The sequence below is a fragment of the Trachemys scripta genome, chromosome 21 (assembly GCF_013100865.1).
Source record: "Trachemys scripta elegans isolate TJP31775 chromosome 21, CAS_Tse_1.0, whole genome shotgun sequence".
Taxonomy (NCBI): Eukaryota; Metazoa; Chordata; order Testudines; family Emydidae; genus Trachemys; species Trachemys scripta.
The window spans coordinates 13,851,689-13,864,404 of record NC_048318.1 but is presented as its reverse complement, the minus strand read 5'-3'; the positions used below and the strand labels follow the sequence as shown (position 1 = coordinate 13,864,404).

General features: G+C 46.1%; 1 protein-coding gene across 1 annotated transcript; it reads right to left on the bottom strand.

Annotated features, from left to right (window-relative positions):
* Positions 1-1,931: 1,931 nt before the first annotated feature.
* PTS (6-pyruvoyltetrahydropterin synthase) lies at positions 1,932-10,826 on the bottom strand (the record flags this gene model as incomplete). The annotated part of the gene is made up of 5 exons (XM_034754903.1): positions 1,932-2,242; positions 2,495-2,565; positions 4,782-4,838; positions 6,324-6,346; positions 10,712-10,826. Coding segments are annotated over 5 exons (408 nt in total), but the record flags the coding sequence as incomplete, so codon positions are not given.
* Between the last annotated feature and the right edge of the window lie 1,890 nt (positions 10,827-12,716).

Sequence of the window (12,716 nt, the reverse complement as noted above, 5' to 3'; positions counted from 1 at the left end):
ACACCCAGCTGCCAAATCCTCCAACTTTCCCCTACCTATACTGCACGAATGGCCTCCATCACCGTGTATCTGAGCCCATCACAACCTTCCACCTACTCCTAGGCAGCTCTGCACTAGCAAAAACCTGTGGCAAACCAAAAAGGAGCAGACAGCCTACAATTGAATTCGATATTAAAAATAAATAAATTATATGTTATCTAATTTGATAAAAATCTTATTTAAAAAGTCATTTACCTGACTCTGCTGCAGAATTCACCAGCAGACTGCTACAGATAGCTGGCCCTCAGGGACCGGTGTGCTTGGTATGGTATAAATGCCAGACAAAAGGCAGCAGGCCTTGATTTCCAAACTCATTAGACAAGTGTCTCAGCATTGGTCTTACTCCCACTGCTCTCTCTAGCACCACTGAGTGAGTTGTTCATCACTTGGTGTTGTGTAACTGGAGCATTTGCATTGAGTTCCAGCAACAGGGAAAGGGAGCTCTCTCTATACACATGGGGCCTGATACATCTCTGTGCCGATGCAGGGACAGAAGGGAGGTAGTTTGCGCCTCCACATTTCAGGGATTGCTGCAGGCTAGTGCAGCCCAAGGTAGCCCTACTTTGTGCCTCTGCTGAAACAGGCCCCATGAGGCTTTGCAAGGGTGCAAAATTACCGGGGTGCAGGTCCACCCCGACACGTGCCTGCCGTCCGTCTGGTGCATTTTAGCACATGCCTTGCTTTGGCGGCTATTGCAGAGCATAGAAGTCCATTGTATCAGGGATAACCCTGGGGTGAGGTGGGAGCTTGTGCCTCCCCTGTCACCCTTTTGTCCCTAGCTGAGGCCAACAATGAAGTGGGCCCATGGTCTGTGACACAGCTTGGACCAGAACTCCTATATGGGCCAGAGCCACCGCCTAAAACACAGGCACATGGCATAGCTTGAGTAGAAGCTGAACCATTTGGCCCACGGGGTTTCCCTGGAGATTGATCCAGTAAATGCAGGGGGCTAGGGCTCTGATTAGTGTGTCTGTATGGGTGAGAAAAGCAGCAAAAAAACAGCAGAGAAACTGGAAGAGAGGCACCAAAAGCCAAAGAGACAGCCACAGAAGCACTGGTAGCATGACCCTGAGACAAAGAGAGAGAGAACTTTTAGGCTAAGTGCTGGCTGGAAAGGGCTAGGAATTGTGAGCAAAGAAACTGCCTCCTGCTGTTTGATTCCTGCCGTGTTCAGGGAAACTGCATTTTATGTACCTTCATTGTAAATAAACAGCACTGCACCAAAGAAATACCCGACTCTACCATCAATTTCTCCATCTAGCAGAAACAACTCGCTAGACCCTGAATTTCGGCTAACTACTCAGGTCAAAATGGGTAACGGCGTTTTCCTTTTCCCTCCAGCTCTGCCTCCTCGCTTCACCATAGCGTGGCATGCAGCAGGACTGCAGGCTGGCATTCGCTAGCAAAGCTTTATCAGCAGCACAGTTATACAAACAAAAGCATTCTCTGACCTTGTGGTTTATAGCAGCCAGTTTTCATGAAACCCCAAGTCGTCCTAGATCAAAGTGTTACTGAGAACAAGCCTACGGCATAGGAGAAACAAAGCACAAGCCAGTTACACTCGCCACTACCACCAGTCCCTTATCTTACGGAGAAAACAGAGACCCCAGCCACAGGGAGGAGCAGGCCTGCAGCACAAAAAGGAGGAAAAGTCATTTCTCAGTCTCCACTTCTTCATCATGGCCACAATCAAATCCCAGCGGGACGGGTACATATTTAACTTGTACATTTCCTCTTGAGAGAGAGCTGCAGTGCCTTACTCAACACAGGCGGAGACTCCAAGGATTTCACATCACCTTGGTGGTTTTGGTTTGCAGAACTGGACTGTTTTGATTAAAAGCAAACAATAGGTCAGCAAATTCTGAGAACTCCAAATTAAATAGAAAACCTCATTAGCTTGCCACAATAATTGTCTTTAATTACCTAAAAATGACCTTATATTAAAAAACAAAACCACTCTACAAAATCACTGTCTACATGTCATAGATACACCATGGTATACTCCATTGATATACTGGTTCGATTAATTCCTCAGAAGACTGTGACCAGCTGAGCTGAATTTCATTTCTCAAGAGTCGTCTCTTCCCCCTTGTACACAACGATGTTCTGGTCCGTTTCATACACTTTGACTTTATAAAGAGTCCCCACAGGCAGGCGCTTCTGGAGGTTTTCCCAGATGTACACTGCCACATTCTCAGTCGTACTGCAGGGGAAACAGGGCTGACGTTAGACATGAAGCAGTCAAGGCACACTGACCTCTCGTACATGCGACAACACACACATATAATGATGGATGATAGAGAGAGAGGATGGGGAGGTAGTCAATCAACTGAAATTAAATGCCACCTGGAGGATTAATGACATTTGAACTGGTGCCAGACAATATACATGGCACCCACTATGAACCATAAAACAACACAGGCTGGACCCTGGCACCAAATCTAGTTCTACCCACCTGACAACATCAGCAAAGTAAGCCACGTCTTTATCCAGATTCTTGTGGTCAAGTGGCTCCATGATGGCTTCCTGAGGGCAGAGAAGAAGGACATGAATAACAAAATATGTAGGAACAGAACAATAACAAAATATGTGGAAATGGCACAGGTGCTTAACGACTTCTTTGTTTCGGTTTTCACCAAGAAGGTTGGTGGTGATTGGACTTTTAACATACTGAAGGACCAGTGAAAATGAGGCAGGATCAGAGGCTAAAATAGGGAAAGAACAAGTTAAAAAATTACTCAGACAAGTTAGATGTCTTCAAGTTACCAGGGCCTGATGAAATGCATCCTAGAATACTCAAGGAGCTGACCGAGGAGCTATCTGAGCCATTAGCAATTATCTCTGAAAAGTCGTGAAAGACGGGAGAGATTCCAGAAGACTGGAAAAGGGCAAATCTAGTGCCCATCTATAAAAAGGGAAATAAGGACCACCTGGGGAATTACAGACCAGTCAGCTTAACTTCTGTACCAGGAAAGATAATGGAGCAAATAATTAAGCAATCAATTTGCAAACATCTAGAAGATAATGAGGTGATAGGTAACAGTCATAATGGATTTGTCAAGAACAAATCATGTCAGACCAATCTGATAGCTTTCTTTGACAGGGTAACAAGCCTTGTGGATGGGGGGAAAGCAGTAGACATGGTATATCTTGACTTTAGTAAAGCTTTTGATACTGTCTTGCATGACCTTCTCATAAACAAACTAGGGAAATGCAACCTAGATGGAGCTACTATAAGGTGGATGAATAATTGGCTGGAAAACTGTTCCCAGAGAGTAGTTATCAGTGGTCCACAGTCATGCTGGAAGGGCATAACAAGTGGGGTCCCGCAGGGATCAGTTCTGGGGTCCGGTTCTATTCAATATCTTCATCAATGATTTAGATAATGGCATAGAGAGAACACTTACAAAGTTTGCAGACAATACCAAGCTGGGAGGGTTGCAAGTGCTTTGGAGGGTAGGATTAAAATTCAAAATGTTGCTGGAGAAATGGTCTGAAGTAAATAGGATGAAATTCAATAAGGACAAATGCAAAGTACTTCACTTAGGAAGGAACAATCAGTTGCACACATACAAAATGGGAAATGACTGCCTAGGAAGGAGGACTGCGGAAAGGGATCTGGGGGTCATAGTGGACCACAAGCTAAATATGAGTCAACAGTGTAACACTGTTGCAAAAAAAGCGAACATCATCCTGGGATGTATTAGCAGGAGTGTTGTAAGCAGACATGAGAAGTAATTCTTCCGCTGTACTCCGTGCTGATTAGGCCTCATCTAGAGTATTGTGTCCAATTCTGGGCGCCACATTTCAGGAAAGACATGGACAAATTGGAGAAAGCCCAGAGGAGAGCACAAAAATGATGAAAAGTCTAGAAAACATGAGCTATGAGGGAAGATTGAAAAAATTGGGTGTGTTTAGTCTGGAAAAGAGAAGACTGAGAGGGGACATGATAACAATTTTCAAGTACATAAAAGGTTGTTACAAGGAGAAGGGAGAAAAATTGTTCTTCTTAACCGCTGAGGATAGGACAAGAAGCAATGGGCTTAAATTGCATCCAGGGAGGTTTAGGTTGGACATTAGGAAAAACTTCCTAACTGTCAGGGTAGCTAAGCCCTGGAATAAATTACCTAGGGAGGTTGTGGAATCTCCATCATTGGGGATTTTTAAGAGCAAGTTAGACAAACACCTGTCAGGGATGATCTAGATAATACGTAGTCCTGCCATGAGTGCAGGGGACTGGACTAGATGACCTCTTGAGGTCTCTTCCAGTCCTATGATTCTATGACATTGGTAGCTACATCAATAGGGCATGTCAAGGGGGCACAATGAATGGCAGATTCTAACCATCCTGCTTGAACTTAGGAAGGGCCCTACTGTGTCTGTGGAGCAATTCCAGACACACACACTGGGAACTGAAATGTCACTGGGGCCGATGCTGGCCTTTTCCTGAGAGGTCCTAGGTACCCAGAGTTGGTAGGAAGGTACCAGGGCAGCACTATTAGAGGGAGACAGCAACACGTTGTGCAGCTGGTGAGAGGAAGTCAAAGACCTTGCACATCACAGGCCAGTGTGGGGACCAGCAGGGGACGTTACACTGCAACAGGGCACTGCGCTGACGCATTTTTAGCTCATAAACCACTCCCTAATTCTCCACTGGCTACTCCCCACTTCCCCACGCCCTCACTAGCCCATTATGCCATCGCTGATTTCCATGTGAGAGCTCATCAGCACAGTGTTATTACCTGCATATATTCTTTCAGGGCCGTCAGGTTTATAACCATTCCTGACGTAGGATCAATCTACAGGGCAAAGAGCGAAAGGAGATTAGAAGCACATCTACTAATCCTCACACCCCAATTGTGTTACCAATCCTACCAAAAGCTTTAGATGGCACAAACCCAGACTACCTGGGGTCTGCAGCTTCCACAATGGGCACTCAGGAATCCTGACCCATAAGAAAATCTCTCTCTCCGCCATCGGACACTGCCTGAGCCTCAGCCCTACTTAAGTAACACCATGAAGAACATGCCCTAATGGCTATATAGAGAGTATCAACAACTCTCAAGAGATCAGTGAAGTTCATAATGGCGACACCAGGAAGAAAGCTCCCAGCACACATAGTTACTAAGCAGTGCTTGGGCAGAGCCCATCAGCTACACAAAGAAGCAGCCCACTAGGCAGGAACAAGGATTTAATCGGTTGTTTTACCAACCTGAGACACAACTGCTAGCTAGTAAGGGTCAGGCACAAACCATGAGCACCAGTGGGGCCTAACCACAATGCGCAGGTAATCTGGCTTTCTCCTGAATTAACTGCTGTTCTGTAGGCTGATGGCTATGGTTCCCCAGTCTGGGACCGTCTAGCAGGAACCTCTGGCTACCAGAAGCTGGGACTGGATGAATGGGGATGGACCACTCAAAATTGCCCTGTTCTGTTCATTCCCTCTGAAGCATCTGGCACTGGCCACTGTCAGACGACAAGATACTGGGTGAGATGGATCATTCGTCTGACCCAGTATGGCTGTTCTCATGTTGGACATTAGGAAAAAGTTCCTAACTGTCAGGGTGGTTAAACACTGGAATAAATTGCCTAGGGAGGTTGTGGAATCTCCATCTCTGGAGATATTTAAAAGTAGGTTAGATAAATGTCTATCAGGGATGGTCTAGACAGTATTTGGTCCTGCCATGCGGGCAGGGGACTGGACTCGATGACCTCTCGAGGTCCCTTCCAGTCCTAGAATCTATGAATCTATGTTAACTCCCACAATCAGCAACCACATAATTAAGAGCAATTGTTCTGTGGCCCAGATCTCTCTGGAACAAGTTGGCTGAGAGCTAAGCGCAGGATTCGGGCCTCCCACCATTTTGCAGGGGACAGAGTTTAGCCCTGCTTTCGCTCAGGACGGAGGCCATTCAGATCTGAGAACGGAAGCTAAGGCTGAGATCCTGCAATGAGCTCTGTGTGGGTGGACGCCTGAAGCCACATGAAGCTCATTGCAAGACTGGGGCTGAAATGTGGCCTCCAGCATGTCTTTGGGAGAGGCAGGTGAGAAGGAGAGCTGCCTTCGCTGGACCCATCTCTCACACACAAGTGATTACAGAAAATCTTCCTCTTTATAGTTGATAGAACATAGGGTTTTCAAGCAATGCAGGATTTTTAGCAATTCTACAAAGGCAAACACCTAGAGGGTTGGGTTTTTTTAAAGATCTGCAGAATTTGCACATGGAAATCACACTCTGATACCTCCAAGAAGGAAAAAGGAAGGAAATAATGATTGCACTTACCTCTCCACGCACAGTCACTACAACTAGAGGGAGAAAAACACCAAGTCATAAGTGTGATCCAATGTACACGAGAACAAATCACATTAGTGGCAGATCAGAGAGCCCACACAGCATTAATCAGCCCCAGGAGGTGGGTTAATGACATGAGAAGTGTTACTCTTTAAAACAATATCCACTGTATAAAGAACAGTAACTGACCCTACAGTAATGGCGGTTCTCCAAGATGGACACGAGATTGGATTCTTTAGGTCAGCAGTGTCCACTGGGACTGTGCCTGCACACTGCACCCTGCACCGGAGGGTATAGAGGGTGGGACAGGCTCAACCATCCCACCGCAGAGTCCCACCAAAATGGGCATCTGATCCGGAAGCCTCTACTAAGGAATGGAATCTTGTAAATGTGAGGATTGTAGCTGCTCAACAAATGTCACATACAGGGACACTCGTCAACAAGCAGCAGAGGCTGCCTGAGTTTTAGTGGAATGAGCTCTAATGTGGCTAGGTGCATCTAACCTGGCTAACCCATAGCATGTCCTTATACAGTTGGAGATCCACTTAGATAATCTCTGTGGGGATATAGGTTGCCCCTTAAATCTGGCCACAGATAGTCAGGCATGTTCCTGAGTGATTCTGTTCTAAGTACAAAGATAGTCCCCTACTATATCAGGTGTGTGAAGTCTAGCTTCCTCCAGGGTTGAGTGAGGCTTGGGGAAGAAAACAGGCAGATGAACGGACTGGGTGTTACTCTGAGGCAACCTTGGGTAGAAACTTAAGAGTAACATTGTCCTTATGAATAACTATATGAAGAGGGCCTGTCATGAGGGCCTGAATCTCCCCAACCCTTCAAGCTGCTGCAATGGCAATCTGAAAGGGAGAGGTGGTATAGGGGACAGAGAGCACCACCAAAGGACCCATCAACTCTGCTAATACTCTACAGTGATGTCCCAAGAGGGAGAGAGCTCTTGGGGAGAAAACATGCATAAGGCCTGTGATAGATATGGCAATTTCCTGCAGTATCCTTGGAAAAACTGTGTTGAATTAAGGTTAAGTATCGTTGGAGTCCATTGTATTAAATGCAAATGTTCTGTATGATTGTGGGCTGGTTATGCAAATCCCCAGCCTTTTGAAGCTACACCCTGAGGCGAGGACCACTGTCTGCTGATTATCTCTTCCCAGGTTTCAGAGTAGCAGCCGTGTTAGTCTGTATCCGCAAAAAGAACAGGAGTACTTGTGGCACCTTAGAGACTAACAAATTTATTACGGCATAAGCTTTCGTGGACTACAGCCCACTTCTTCGGATGCATAAGTGGGCTGTAGTCCACGAAAGCTTATGCTCTAATAAATTTGTTAGTCTCTAAGGTGCCACAAGTACTCCTGTTCTTTTATCTCTTCCCAGAGTCTCACGGTCAAAAGCCCAGGCTGTATAAAGGAAAGACTGAGCTACCGAGGGATCGCTTGTTCTGAGCTAAGGCTCGTATGAACTTGTAACCACAGAAAAACCCCACTGTGGGGTTTGAAGGACTGATTCCTACCAGAGCCCTTGTGGGAGCCAGGGTGATCTCCGGTTAGCTTTTTAGCATGCATGCTGGTTCTTTTGTTGTTTTTAATTGGTTTTCGCTGTAATGCTTTCACTTTAAGATTAAATGTGCTTGCTTACAAGGAGCTGTGTGGTGACTTGTCACTGCTGGCAATTACAGTTGTTCATAACCTCTGGAGTGGAAGGAAAGCACAAACTGGCCTGTTAAGGCAGTCTGGCTTACTGGCAGGGAACTGTGCAGCCTTGGGAAAAAACCCAGACAAGAGGAAGAGAGATACGAGTCCCTATCTGAGAGAGCTGATGGCTGAGGAGCTGGGAGTCTGCAGTGGGTGCCCTTGCTGGACCCCAGAGGGGGAGCACAGGTACAGTTGCTCTGAGCTGAGACAGGGCCCTTCAGGAATTTTGCCACTACAGCGTAGGAAATTCAATACAGCCCTGGACAGGAGGGTGAGGAGCAGATATTGCTTCAGGATGGACACTTATGGAGCTGATGGAAAGTCCAGATTTTTTCAGGACTAGCAAATAATCCAATATTGCAGAGACTGCAGACATCAAGGGAGTCAGATGCCCAAATAGAAAAGTTCCTCCATTTAGCTTCAGGGCATTAAACTAATAACAAAAGAGGACGGTGAAAAGAGGGAAGAAATGAGTACTCATTTAGCACAAATCTGAGATGTTGAGAAGAAACCAAAGGACCTGAAGAGAAGAAATTCTTTACTTGCCTATACCCCAATGCGAGAAGCCTGGGTAACAAATGAGGAAATGGAATGGCTCATTTATCATTTCAATTTGATCTGGTTGGTATTACTGAAACCTGGGGGGTTGAAAAGGAGCATACTTTCTCCAAGGGAGGGGCCGCTCTGTGAGGTGTGCCCCATCTCTATACAGGACAGTTCAGTACCAGGGACACCTCTCTAACCCAGTATACCAGTGACCCAAAGCTGGTGGCTTGGATGTCACCACCCATAATCTTTCCAGGAGAGGTCACTCTGGTATTGGGCCCACCAATAAGTCACTCAGCACCATGTATGATTTAGGTGCCAGGACAGTTAATGCCAAGGAGTGGGTATCCTAAAGTTAATCTGTACCAAGAAGGTCATCTGTATCAGGGCGTATGATCACAGAGGCACTCGATGCTGAGGCTCCAGGTACCAGGTACGGTGTTGGTGCTGAAGGATCAGTACTGAGGGCAGTGTAGTTGTTGATTTAGAGGGCACTGCATGAACTGACTCAGAAGTCAGTGCCAGGGCACATGAAGGGGCCTTCTTAGCTTTTGGCCCTTGGACGAATGACGAGTCATGTGGCCGATGACCCTTTGATCTCAATTTGCTAGGTGCCAGGGACAGCGAACTGTGCCTGGGCTTGTCTTTGGAGCACTGCTCCTTTCTGCAATGCAAATGAAGTGATGGACAAGTGGGGCCTCCGAGTGGATGCGGCCTGGGGGCTCAGAGTGGGATCATAGGTCTAACAGAGAGAGACTGACATGATGGCTGAGCCCTAATTGCAGCTTTCCTCTCAGTGTCCATGGAGGCTTGCATCCATCTCTTAAGAACATAAGAACGGCCCTACTGGGTCAGACCAAAGGTCCATCTAGCCCAGTACCCTGCCTTCCGACACTGGCCAGTGTCAGGTGCCCCAGAGGCAATGAACATAATAGGTAATCATCAAGTGAGCCATCCCGTCCCTCATTCCCAGCTTCTGGCAAACAGAGGCTAGGGACACCATCCCTGCCCATCCTGGCTAATAGCTATTGATGGACCTATCCTCCATGAATTTATCTAGTTCTTTTTTGAACCCTGTTATGGTCTTGGCCTTCACAACATCCTCTGGCAAGGAGTTCCACAGGTTGACTGTGTGTTGTGTGAAGAAATACTTCCTTTTATTTGTTTTAAACCTGCTGCCTATTAATTTCATTTGGTGACCTTCTCTTAGAAGGAACAGCTTCAGATGCACCTCCCTTGCTCTCTGAGTGCACGCAGAGAAAGAACGACAGACAGAACATTGCTCCAGGACATGCCCTCCTCTCAGAGAGAGCAGACACTAGGATTGCCCATCATTAATGGCCATAATACTGGTGCCTTGGCTTCCGCTGTAATGCCAGTTCTCTGTGGGGCAGTTGGGCAGTGGGGGTCTAAGCTAACTGAAACATTATATATTTGCCCATTGGGCATATAAAAGAAAAAAATTAAACTAATTACACTAACTTGACTATCTAATTATTAAATGCAAGGCTAAGGAAAATCACACAGTACACAGAGTAAGCAGACGCTGCAGGGGTACTGCCTCACTGTCAAGGGCAGTCAGAAGAAACTGAGAAACACCTGGGCTGCTCTGTCCTTTATGACCTCAGATGGGAGGTGTCAGGGTACCTAGGGGGCAGGCATGGCCCTGACAGATACTACTGACCAAAAGGATCCAGTCTTGCATCCATGCGGCCCATGCACACTAAGAATGGAATCCATGTGGACAATCTCTTGAAGAAGGTTTGGTTTTTTTGGATGACATTTGTTTGCCAAGTGGAAACAGCCATTAAGATTTACTATCATCTTGAGTATAAGCAGATTTGGTTTATTTAGTAGCATTTTAAAATAAGATTTACTCTTTATTTAATGGCCTAAAAGTCAGATTTGTGGTTTGGACTGTCTCCTGTTGATGATCACTCTTATTTCTCTTTGCAGCCTCTGTCATCAAAAAAGCAAATACTCCAGATTCTGCTCTGAGTTACATAAGTGTTCACAGTAACATGGCTAAGAGCCGATCCCATCCAAATGTCTCTCTCATACAACCATCTGAACTAATTCTCTCTGGGTCTGGATGAATAAGTATAGCACTCAGGCCAGTCAGCCCCTCACCTTTATAGTTGTGTCCATGTCCGTTTGGATTGTTGCATTTCCCAAAGAGTTTCAGGTTTTCTTCATCACTCAGTGACTTACTGTAAAAAAATAAAAAATTGCAGTTGAGGGCCAATTACAAACATTAGGGTTTTCATTTCAACTGGGACTGGTTTTTAGCCCCCCCCCCCCCCCCCCCCCCCGATCTCCTTAGTAGGTACAGCAAAAGAAACATCTCATTCACAGACTCTGCCCACTCAGATTCTGTACCCACTGCCTGAGTTAGTCCAGGCCCTGTGTATGAAAGATTTGCTCTCCACTCACCTTTTAGTTTGTGGTCTCATTTTTCATTGGACCAAGACATTACCCATAGCCTATCCTTGTCTATAACACGCCCTGAAAAGCGGGTGGTGAATCCTTAAACATTTTATGTAATTTGTTTTTTAAAAGTTAATAAATTACTGTTTATACTAATGATCCAACATAATGTACTCCAGTCACTGTCTCCTTTTTAAACAGATGGATTAGACTGGGGAAGTACTATTACATTTTTTTTTTAACTCTATTATAATGAACATTCATCCAGGTATTGTGTTTCTCTACTGACTCCGTAAAGCATTACTGGCTAAAGAACTGGCATTGGAGAGTTGAAGGAGACCAGTTACGAGATTTGGGGTCTGATTAGTTTGGATGCTGCTGATCGTTTCATTGTAGCATCCTGACTTCTCAGTACAGTACTGTGTACTGTTGCCAAGTCTTCACTCCTACTGTGAAAAGTGTATCAATCAGAATTTGAAACACCACAAGAGTTCCAGCTGTTCACAAAAGGGACCGGATGCCTGGCAGAACCACCTAGTTTCTGAACACAAACATTGCAGGCTGTAGTATCCAGGATCATGGAGATATTTAAGAGAACAGTGGGACCATCGCTAAGTTTACTGTCATCCCTTCTAACTTTCACATTTTACCAACCACTCTCCCAGAGGATGTGAAGTCTAGGGATGAATAGGTGGTGATCAGTGTAGGCCAGCATCTTAGATAATTTCTGGGGAAATAAGTGATTTGACCTTAAGTGTGTAAAGTACAATCTATCAAAGTCCATAGCTGTCCACTGAACAAAGAAGTTAGATTTTTGGTCTCACGGACAGAGCTTGAAAACTGCCTTTGGTGCTGCTGTTCTCATCCACCAGCCATGAAAAACCTCATGCTACTCAGAGTGAAATAGACAAGATTCTGGTCAGAATCAGGTTTGCCTGCAGCATAGTCTTGAAACTAACCAGAGTCTTGTCCCAATTTCACTCAGCTGTTGTTTAAAAATGCTCCTGTTTAGTAGGACAGGCTGGGGAAAGAAAGGGGAGTCACTCCTTTTTCTCTCCCCCCACTCTCCACTCCCAGAGCCTCCATCAGCAGGAGAATTTTCTGTGCTCTGACCAGCTTCACTGCTGCCATTTCCAAGATATTGAATGGTACTGAATCTGAACTGACTTGCATCAACTTCACTTTTGCTGGTAGAGGGGTGGGGTGGTGAGCACAAGCGTACACAAAACATTATCCAGGCAAGTGGTACGGGGGAGAAGAGAACCAAAAAATGAGGTGAGAGAGCTGCACTCAAGACCGCAAGGGGGAAGGAGAGGCAGGAGAAAGCCCCCAAAAGGGGGCAGAAGAAATGCGCAGGATGATGAGAGAGGGAGTGAGGAAAACAGATGGATTACAGTATTTTCCTTCTCTTCGCCTATCCTTTGTCACCTCTAACAATAACAGTGCCCAGACTGTAAGCTCTTTGGGGCAGGGACTGGACTGTTTTACTAGGTGTATGTACTGTGCCTAGCACAACAGGGCCCCAGTCTTTGAGACCACTAGGTGCTACTGTAATAAAAATTATAAGAAACAGCCCCAAACACATGGGCTGTTGAAAAGGGAGCGACCCCACCCAGGGCCGGTGCAAGGATGTTTCGCGCCCTAGGCGAAACTTCCACCTTGCGCCCTCCCCCCTCCCCGAGCCCTGCGGCAGCTCCCCGCCCCCCCC